This window comes from Brassica napus, chromosome C5 (assembly GCF_020379485.1).
Source record: "Brassica napus cultivar Da-Ae chromosome C5, Da-Ae, whole genome shotgun sequence".
Lineage (NCBI taxonomy): Eukaryota > Viridiplantae > Streptophyta > Magnoliopsida > Brassicales > Brassicaceae > Brassica > Brassica napus.
This window is the reverse complement of record NC_063448.1, coordinates 23,642,648-23,653,027: the sequence shown is the minus strand read 5'-3', so window position 1 is coordinate 23,653,027 and position 10,380 is coordinate 23,642,648. Positions and strand designations below refer to the sequence as shown.

The 10,380-nt window shown below is 38.7% G+C and overlaps 1 protein-coding gene across 2 annotated transcripts; it reads left to right on the top strand.

Moving 5' to 3' along the window:
* The first annotated feature begins 5,073 nt into the window (after nt 1–5,073).
* LOC106452565 (rop guanine nucleotide exchange factor 14) lies at nt 5,074–9,556 on the top strand. Of its 2 annotated transcripts, XM_013894716.3 has the most exons (8): nt 5,074–5,243; nt 5,921–6,156; nt 7,333–7,734; nt 7,820–7,974; nt 8,045–8,119; nt 8,202–8,471; nt 8,545–8,895; nt 8,982–9,556. In XM_013894716.3, exons 2-8 carry the CDS (start codon nt 6,081–6,083, stop codon nt 9,342–9,344), a joined length of 1,692 nt encoding a protein of 563 aa, XP_013750170.1. In that variant the 5' UTR covers nt 5,074–5,243; nt 5,921–6,080; the 3' UTR covers nt 9,345–9,556. The 2 variants fall into 2 exon arrangements, with proteins under 2 accessions (XP_013750170.1, XP_022559203.1); XM_022703482.2 differs by lacking the exons at nt 5,074–5,243; nt 5,921–6,156 and adding an exon at nt 7,038–7,263.
* Nucleotides 9,557–10,380: the final 824 nt, after the last annotated feature.

Sequence of the window (10,380 nt, the reverse complement as noted above, 5' to 3'; positions counted from 1 at the left end):
TTCTTCTAGATGCTTCTTGTGCTTAGTCACTCTTTCTGAACTGGGCCTTTCTTTCTCCTCTTTCTCCTCTCGTACTGGTACAGTATTGGTGGCCTTTTAGCCTCATACGTAACAGAAAGCCTGCATCAAAATTTGATTGTCAATAACATGCATTTGAATGTGCAGAAAGGCTGATGTTAATAAAAAGGCATGTACCACGGGGGCTATAGCTGTCAAATGGTCCGTCCATGGCCCCGGGCGATGTCAGTACCAAAGAGATGAAGTCCCAAAGAGATGAATATGAAGTGAGTCAGTGTTTCCATTGAACTTCCTCACGCCTCAGTTGAGTAAACCAAACACCATGAAAGCTCTCCCCACATGTTCACCGGCGCTAATGGAGTAATTGTCTTGAACCGTCGATCAATCTCTTCAAAGGGAAGTAAGAACTCTCTTTCTCATCTCCTCACAAAAAGTCTTTCGCCATAGCCTTCCGACGAAGGCCACTTCAAAATGAACGGCGGCAGCAAAGATCTTCCACCACCATGTGGTTTGTGTTTGAACCGAAAATGGTGTGTTTGTCGGATTCATACAATGAAGACGGTGTTTATGCTGGTAGTGTTTGTTGAATCATACAAATAAAAGAATCTAAAGATATATGTTAGATTCTTTGAGGTTTAGGAGATATCTTGAAAGAATCAAATGAGAAGTGAACATCAAAAATAAATTTATAGATCAAAGATTGTATTACATGTATGATTACAAGTGTAAATAAATCTAAGAATCTATAGACTTTTTGTAAGAAGTGTTAGATCTAAAAATGGAGAAGAAAATATCCCTTTTCCTCATAAGGAGATAGCTCCTTATTTATAGGAGAAAGATGTCTAGGGTTTCATAATGAAGTAGGTCTAATTCAATGTCTAATGGGCCTTGAGAGAGGATGTAAATCCACCCCCAACAGTAAGCCCCCCCAAGCTCGTTGAGAGAGTCGAAATCGATCTCTGCGAACTTTATGTATAGGGTTTATTAGAAAATGAACTAGGCACGTACCCATGTCGCAGATGATTGTCATGAGCGGAACGTCATGGTTAGGTTGCCATAAATGAAGTGTCGTAGACGGACTGTCCCGGGCGAGCTGTCATCGACATACTTCTGATTCCGATCAGGCTTCTTACTCCGGGATGGTTGCGCGAACGATCTGTGAGGACAGTGTTCTGAACCACCGGAGCAAGTTGCCATGGATGAAGCGTCGATCGACTAACTACCAAGAACAAGTTGCCATAGACATCATTATGAACGTACCACCATGGACGGCCCGTCACAATCAAGTCACCAAGGTGGACATGTCTTTGCAGCATTGATGCAATCCATGTGTAGATGGAGTAATGAAATCAACGGGTTGAGTCGTCTTGTTGATCCGCATGTTGCCGCAACTGGTCAGCATGTAAGATGTTTGCGAGATCAAACCGAGACTGCAAGATCATGCTTTGTCGCCAAGATCAGGTTTTGAGCTTCTTGCGGTGAAACGAGAAGGCATTCTGTCTATGATCTTGAGATGGTTTACAGCGAGATCATGCAAAGACCAGTGCGAGGGGATGGACAAAGCTTCAAGAAAATTAAATCTTGTTAGCAACCACATGTCATGAACGTTGATATAATCAAATACAATGACTTTGAACATAAGTCAATACGTTGTAACGACCATTATCACTTCTTTAAATATTTTATTATCGTGGTTAGATAATAAATTATTAAAGAAGCAAACTATAACTTGACTACGCCTTAAACGTCAGGATAATAATGATTTGATAAGGTTGTTAGGAAAACTTATCTTGTCAATTGGTAAAGCTTGCTTGGTGAAGAAGCAAGAGCTCTATGCTATGAAGTTTGCGTCCATAGCAGAGTTCGGAGATGAGAGCATCGAAGTCTTGATTTTTCCTCGTCACATCAGTTTTGCCAAGATTGCACAAAGCCTTGGATCGAGAAGGGAGCTCTTGATCGGCACTTGACGAAGAAGTGGACGAGAGGCCTCAAACTTGATGAAGAGACGCAGACGGTCATGACGCGTGAGGTAGAAGCAAGAGCTTCATGGAAGTGTGGTGACGTATATAGTCGTGGGTAAAGCCGTGTCTCATACTTCCAAGGCAAGCCCATAACCGTATTTGTGATGTTAAGCTCAAGCTTCTTAATCTTGTTCCTGTCCAACTTGTTGCAGTAGTCTCGTAACAGAGGGACAGAGCCGGACACTGCTCTTTGCCAAGACCATGTGGGCTTCATAGTGTCTCGTTAGTAAGCTCACGAGAAGAGATGAGAGAGATTGGTTAATGCCGAGACCAAGTTAGGGTGAGTTGTTGGTCGTGACAAGTGATGGATCAGATGAGAAGAACTTTGAGCAGAGCCACATTAGACTTTGAATTCTCGAGGAGCTTGTGCTGGTTGCGGCATATTTGTCGAAGAGCTCGCTGGAAAGAACAGGACCTTGACCATCTCAGCCTCTCTTTATGCTCAGCTCCTGATCTTCAGATCATCCCTCCAGATAAAGCGATCGGTAATACTGATCTCGACGCCGTTGTAGCCCTCACTCTCAAGTAGAGAACCATGATGGCTATCACACCAATCACAATGGCTGCAGCAGCGCTTACGGCTATCAAGGAAGAGATACTGAGGAGTATTCTTTCATGACCAACAACATCAAGAGGCGTTGCTTCACCAGAATCAGTATCAAAGGAGATCAAAGACTGAAGTGAACTGCAGTTCTTGATAGAAGATGGGATAGTTCCTCCTAACAAGTTGTTTTCAAGTCTCTAAGACCTCCAAAACCAACTCCAATCACACAAGAGAAAGAATTGCTTGACAGATCCAACACCTAGATCTTCTTGATACCAACAGAACCCAGCTCCTCAGATCAAGCTCAACCTCGCTTCTCAGATGTCCAAAACAAATCCTTCCGGGAGAGACGGTGACAAGAGACAACGAGCTTTCCAAGGTCAAACTGTGATTATGATTGCTGCGGTTTCATGAATCAAGAACAGAGCTGAACTTCTCTCTCAGCTGCCGTTGATGGAGCGGCTTCAATCAAGCTTTCTCTTTTGCTCCAGTAAGAGCTTCCGGTGAGGCCATAAAGAGGAGGAGGAGATCGTATGAAGCCGAGATCAAGCATGGGCTGAGTTCGGGGAGTGATTAGATTTGAGACGTGGCGGTGGAGACTGAAGCCGGTGAGGAAACATAGCCCAACAAACTCGAATCAAGGTCAAACTCGTGAGCTTCGCGGGATCGATTCTCGAGCTTTGTTACAATCTTTGTCGAGCTTTGTTGCAATCCGTGGCCCGATACTCTTTAATCAGAGCAGACGAGATAGGAGTTGTTGGCCGTCGTTGCTAACTGAGCTGAGATCTCGGTTCTCCGTCGCGAGCTCCAAAGCTGAGAACTTTCGAGTTCATGACTGCCGTTGAGGTAGTGAACGACCTCTCTCTTTTCTCCTTCCGTCACAGGCTAGCTCGTCGTTGGTGGGGATGGAACGGAACTCGACGAACTCGACTGATACGGGAAAGCAGCGACAGCCCCATCGACGTCGTCTGTGTTCGATTCCCTCTTTTTCAGAGTCGTCATCGGTCACAACTCCTAAAGTCAGAAATAAATTTTTTTTTTTTTTATTATTTCCCTTCCTTTTCAAAGATTAAGCACATGTATATTATTATGCCATGATTATTATGAATCGAGATTTAATAATGAGATGAGATTGTGAAACTTATCTTTTTCAAAGATGATTTCAATACTCGGCTCTTGATGAGAGTCCCATCCCCCGCAAAAGCAAAGATTTCATGAGAAAGTTTCATCCTTTATCTTGAGATGATGAAGTTAGATCTAGGATTCTCTCAAATTTGATATCTTTGAAGATAGTTTTCCTTGCCCCCTCCTTCTAGCGCCAACTGTTTGACCCAAAAACGGTGTTTATGCTGGTAGTGTTTGTTGAATCATACAAATAAAAGAATCTAAAGATAATTGTTAGATTCTTTGAGGTTTAAGAGATATCTTGAAAGAATCAAATGAGAAGTGAACATCAAAAAGAATTTATAGATCAAAGATTGTATTACATGTATGATTACAAGTGTAAATAAATCTAAGAATCTATAGACTCTTTGTAAGAAGTGTTAGATCTAAAAATGGAGAAGAAAATATCTCTTTTCCTCGTAAGGAGATAGCTCCTTATTTATAGGAGAAAGATATCTAGGGTTTCATAATGAAGTAGGTCTAATTCAATGTCTAATGGGCCTTGAGGGAGGATGTAAATCCACCCCCAACAGTTTGTGCCAACTGTAGATAAGACAAAAACGATCGAAAGCGGTCCGAAGTGTTTATCAAACGATCTTGTGGAGAGGAAAGAGAAAGACAAAAAGACATATAAAATCTTCCATCTGATAAAAAGCTACTAAAAAAAGAAGTTTCAAGTTTTAATAGAAATAATTTGAAGTCACTGTTATCAGGAGCATAAAAACATGCTTACCATTGAATCCAGTAACGGCATATCAACTTCCCATGAGTTCCCACCGCGCCTGACATTCGTCGCCTCCCAGCATCAATCTAACCTCAACAGTTGAAGAACATAAACTAAGAGGAAAACTTTGGAGTTAGCCAAATTGCTTGAAGAATAAGCTTACTTTGCTATTTACAAATACTCGCAGATATACAGCTTCTTACAAAAGAAACTTGTATTGAAGGCTAGATCGTGGTTGGTGAATTTAATAAGAGGCTTAACGGAATGAATCTGTAATGGGAACGTTTCAGTTGATGAATACGAAGATCAAACATCAAAACCGAAAGAAAAGTATTCACGCTTTCTCCACCATCTAAATCTCTCTAATGGCGGAGAAGAAAGAAGGCAATGAACCCTAATTTCTCAATCTCTCTAACTTTTTTTATAGGAAGAGAAACTCGCATTCTGATAGTCGGTTTGGGGCTTGAATTGATGAGTAAATAGAAGGCCCAAGCATGAAACCCATAAATATTGACACTCTTCTAATAAATCCCAACCGTCAATAATTTCAATAAGATCTACGGCTGTTATTATTTTATTCATAAAAAGAAAAGTTATTGGCATTGTCAACAAAAATATTCGTCCACAATAAATGTTCTCAGCAGCCAAACTCCATCCCTCTCCTACTTTATTCTTCTTCTTCGATTTACTATCTCAGCTATATGGACGAATGTGGTTGCTTTTAAACGTCAGGCTCTTCTTTCTTTAGTATTGTCTTCCTTCAGAGATCGAGGTTTGTCTTCATCTTCCTTCACTATGTTTCTTCCCATGGATTTACTTGTACAAATCGGCAAAATCCATGTTTTTTTTTTTTTTTTTTTTTTACTTGTACAAATCGGCAAAATCCATGTTATATTTATAGGTCGCTTTTTTTTTTTTTTTTGCCATTTTTTTGGGGCTCAAAGCTGTTAAGATACTCCCATGTTTTTTTTTTCTGGGAATAATTGAGAATGCAGAAATTAATTACAGATATATATTGCTATCTTAAGTAGCTCCTTTTAGCAAAAGCTCTACATCATTACTCCTTTTGATCCTTTCCTAAAAAAATATTATTAGTACCCTGAAAAGGGATTAGTAAAAAATTAAATCTTTATTGTACAGTGAAAAATTCTCTCTTCTTGTTCCTTTGTGTCTGATTTTCTTATTTACAATTTAAAATTTAGAGCATGGTTTTGTCTTCTTCCACGATTCATTGGTGCATTGGGGTTGGATTGCAGGTTCTTGGTAGTTGGTAGTGAAAGAAACCAACATACATCAAAGTCATTGTTCTTTAAAAACATTAGTACTAAAAGTTTACTTTCTCTTTATATTTTAAATGATAAGAGGCCATTCTAACCATTTTGTTTTGCTGCTAGTTGTTAACTTTCTTTTCCATATGAGTTAAAAAAAAAAACTCTTTAATGCTTACAGGGACCAGATGGTGTTGGTATATTTAATAGTATCACCTGATTAAGAAGAAGAAGACTTGTTTTTTAAGTAATAAACAAGGAGAAACGCAAACTTGGTAGCTTTTGTTCTCTCTGGTTTTAAGAAAGATTCACAAAGAATTAACAAAAAGAAGAAAGAAAAGATGATGCTGGTGAGAAGAAGGTTGGGTTGCTGCAGCAGGGATAGGGAGATTAGCATTGATTTCGATGAACAAGATAGTAAGTACCTTATCAATCCAAATCTTTCATTCTTACACTACTAATCATGCTTAATTAAAGTCTGAATCTTAACTTGATATAAAATGACAAACTGGAAGATAGAACTATTAGGTGTTTTCATTAATGGGGGTGTTTACTGCTTACACATGATATGGAATATTTAGACTATAACTGTTTTTTCAAATAAAATGTGAGTGGTCACTCCATTTGTCATGTGACCGGTTTGTGATTGGTATGGGACCAATTACAGACCCTTAAAGATCTACACCAACCCGGTCATTCGTGTAATAAATAGGGCGTGAAGTCTGTAGCTTTCCCCGCGACATCAATGCATACTTTCAATTTGATGTGAGATCATTTTGTGTGATTCAATGACCTTTACTCTAGACCAAACCCTGTTTCTTTGGATGTGGGGTTTAGACTAGTAGTGAGAGCCTCTATGTTTTTTTTTTTCAATTGTTTAAGATCATTGATTATATTTATTCAGAAACTTCCAAGAGTAGGTAGTTAGTTATTTGGTTTCACATGGTCATTAAGACTAAACGTTCATAAAGAAAATTGAACTCAAGTAAAATGTGGATTCATAAATAAAGAAGAATTCATATACACTTGAATACATATACAAAGTCAGTGACTTGCAGGTATCTTTCATCTTTTCAAGGGTAGATATGATAATTAAATCACGACACTGGTGTTTGATTAAACAATATGCTGTGAACGTTTGAAAAAATGGATATGTCGTGACTCGTGACAAGTGATTGAAGTCTTCGTTTGTGGGTCCGTATAGAAATTTCATCACATGGGGATACTACTAACTCATTGTTTTTGAGATTATTTTATATACACATCCTTTTGAAAAGTAAGCATTTAAATTTGTTTTAGCAGTCTTGGGTTAACAAAACTCTTGACTTTAGCTATTAAAGACTCGTGGAACACAACGACTTTGATTCCTCTTTTTTTTATATCATTTGTTTTTCTTTCATGTATTCTACAACACTAGTTACCATAAACATACTACCAGTTTCTTGATTCCCATTTGATGAGTGAAACTATAAGTAGATGTGAAGGTGGTGGTGGTTTGAATGGTCTCTAAGTACTCTCAACTTGGTATAGTCCATTAAAGCATGTTAACTTATCTTTCCAAGATGTTGACATAGTGTACCCTTTTATTTCCAGGAATGATTACATACGACGGCTTGGAAGCTTGTATTATCAACAATCAATCATATGAAGAAGAAGAAGAAGAAGAAGAGAGTGGAACAAACGGATGCCTGACAGATTCATTGGACGATGATGCATTCTCAAGCTGTTCATCAAGCAAAGAGGCATCCAGCTCTTTTTCTTCAAAATGGTTACCAATGAAGACTGAGGAGCGCAGTTGCGATGGTTTGAACTTACCCGGAAGGTCCAAACATTTTGATGGTAAGGAGAAACCAAGCAGCAATGTCTACTGCCATTTGGATGTGGAAGCTATGAAGGAGAAATTCTCAAAGCTATTGCTTGGCGAGGATGTCACTGGGGGATGCAAGGGTATCCAAGTAGCTTTGGCTTTGTCAAATGCTGTTACACATCTCGCTAGTATGTCCTAATCTATCCTAGCACTTAACCATTTATGATCTTTTGGTATGTATCTCTACTAAAAAGTTTGTTGGGGAGTTTGCAGACTCGATATTTGGCGAGCTCTGGAAATTGGAACCTTTGTGTGAGGAGAAGAAACAGAAATGGAGAAGAGAAATGGATTGGCTACTTTCTCCAACTAACTACATGATTGAGTTAGTCCCTACTAAGCAAACTGATGCCAATGGAAGATCAATTGAGGTATGTAGCTAAACTGAGTTTATATACTCCAGAGGAAGAAACTAAACTGAAACTTTCTTCTTTCAACCAGATAATGACACCGAAAGCACGTGCAGACATTCACATGAATCTCCCAGCTCTTCAGAAACTGGACTCCATGCTAATTGTAAGCTATTATCCTTTTCTTTCGATCTACTTCGTACGTTACACTTCTTTCTTTTTGCCTCTGATCATCGCAAAATACACAGGAGATACTGGACTCAATGGTGAACACAGAGTTTTGGTATTCAGAAACCGGTAGTAGAGCTGAGGGGACGAACAAGACTACAAGCGAGAGCAAGAGATGGTGGCTTCCATCACCACAAGTGCCCAAACCTGGTCTCTCTAACTCAGCAAGGAAGAAGTTGCTAGACAAGGGCAAAGTTGTTTATCAAGTCTTCAAAGCTACAAAGTCCATAAACGAAAACGTTCTTCTTGAAATGCCAGTACCATCCATTATCAAGGAAGCAATACCCAAAGTAAGCTCTCCTCTCTTCTTCATCCCTTGTGATAATTAAACAACTATCTCTAAACTCTTGTGTGTTGTAACAGTCTGGAAAGAACAGCCTGGGTGATGAACTGTACAAAATGTTGGTTGCTGAATCCGGAACAATAGATGAAATCCTTGTATCACTCAAGCTGGGGGCGGAACATACTGCACTCGAGACTGTTAACAAGTTAGAATCTGCTATATTTGCATGGAAGGAAAGGATTACAGAGCAAGAGAGCAACGGTAAATCTCCTGCGAGGACACCATGGTCATTTGGTAAAGATCCATTGTCTGACACTGGTCGGAATGAGTTAGTCTTGAGCAGAGCAGAAGCACTTAGAAGTCAGATCAAATCCAAGTACCCTAATCTTCCGCAGTCGTTTCTTGATGCCACAAAGATTCAGTATGGCAAGGTAAGACATAAAACAGAACTAACTAACTAACTAACTCCTGATCATTCTTTGCAATAAGAATGATCCTTGTTCTCTGTGTTTGGCAGGACATAGGTCATGCGGTTCTTGAGGCATATTCAAGAACACTTGCTAATTTGGCGTACAGGATACTTTCAAGAATGGGAGAAATATTGAAAGAAGATTCTTTAAGTAACCCAAACTCTCCTGCGCCACCGAGTTGTTTCCCTAGCTCTCGTGATCTTTACAGAACACCTGAGAGGCCTTTGCTTTCCTCTCGTGTAAGGCATTCTCTAACAGATGACATGAACAGAGCAGATGGGATAGAGACAGACACTGGTTTAGATTTCTTGTTCGCAGATGCTAAGGTCAGTTCGGTGAATGCAACAACTCCAAGTAGGAGCAGTAGGATTTGGTGTATGAGCAAAGTACCGCCTGATGCTTCGCCTTGATTTAGAGGGCTTTACTTAAGTTCGATGCGTGCCACCTGAAGTTTCTCCTTCTTCTTTTTTTCTATATTTATTTAGGTCCCTTTAAATTATGGAGTCTAAGATATTGTAAATGTATTGATAACATGCTCTAAACTATGAATATTGGCAATTTTGTTCATAACTGTGGAGGAAAAAAAAACATGAACTTTCAATTTTATTATCTTTTCAAATCATGTCTTCTACCAGATTTACAATTGATCTTAGAGAGTTCAGAGCACAATATATGAATATTTTATCATCTTTATTTATACAATACACATGTTATGATTCGTCATCAATTAGATCAGAGAACATAAAATTTATTGTAGTTTAGTTGTTTTTTTCTTCTTATGAAAATGATGACTGTTGTGGATACTTTTTTGGACTATTATGGTTAATTTATAAAGTTTTGTTATAAACAAAGAAGACAAGAGAGGAATTGGTGTGTCTTATTTCATGAGTAATGAGTTTTTTATATAGGATTAATAGCTTGGAGACAAAGTATAACTTGGAGAACACGTAGATTTGACAATCAAGTAAATCTAAGACTTTCAATATGGACATCACATAATATTCATAACACTTCCTCTTGATGTCCAGTATACCGAAGTGCTTTCAAAACATCGTAGATGCTGTCTCGTTAAAACCTTATCAGGAAAACCAATGAAAAAAACATGATTAGGGGAAAAAGAGTGCAGCGCATAATGACTTCCCCTCATATGTACATACGTCGAGATCTTTGTGACAACGTAGTCCGATTAGATGAACTGACTTCTTGAAAGTAGCAGTAGTTAGTGCATTGGTGAATAAGTCAGCGGAATGTTACTTGAACGAACTTGTAGGACATGAACATTGTCATTCTTCTGCAGTGCATGAATCTTGATATGACTCATGTTGATTCTTGCTAAGACTCATGATCTCAATGGATTTAGAATGGTGATAGACTTTCATATTTGAAATGATATCATTCACTTTGGGTGTCTATCATTTGTGTGTTATTTGTTACCTTGTTTAAATT

Excerpts from the sequence above, each read along its gene's own strand:
- LOC106452565 (XM_013894716.3), top strand. The coding sequence starts at position 6,081 with ATGATGCTGGTGAGAAGAAGGTTGGGTTGCTGCAGCAGGGATAGGGAG. Across the intron at positions 6,157-7,332 it reads TGATTTCGATGAACAAGATA|GAATGATTACATACGACGGC; the intron begins GTAAGTACCTTA and ends TTTTATTTCCAG. Across the intron at positions 8,120-8,201 it reads AACTGGACTCCATGCTAATT|GAGATACTGGACTCAATGGT; the intron begins GTAAGCTATTAT and ends CAAAATACACAG.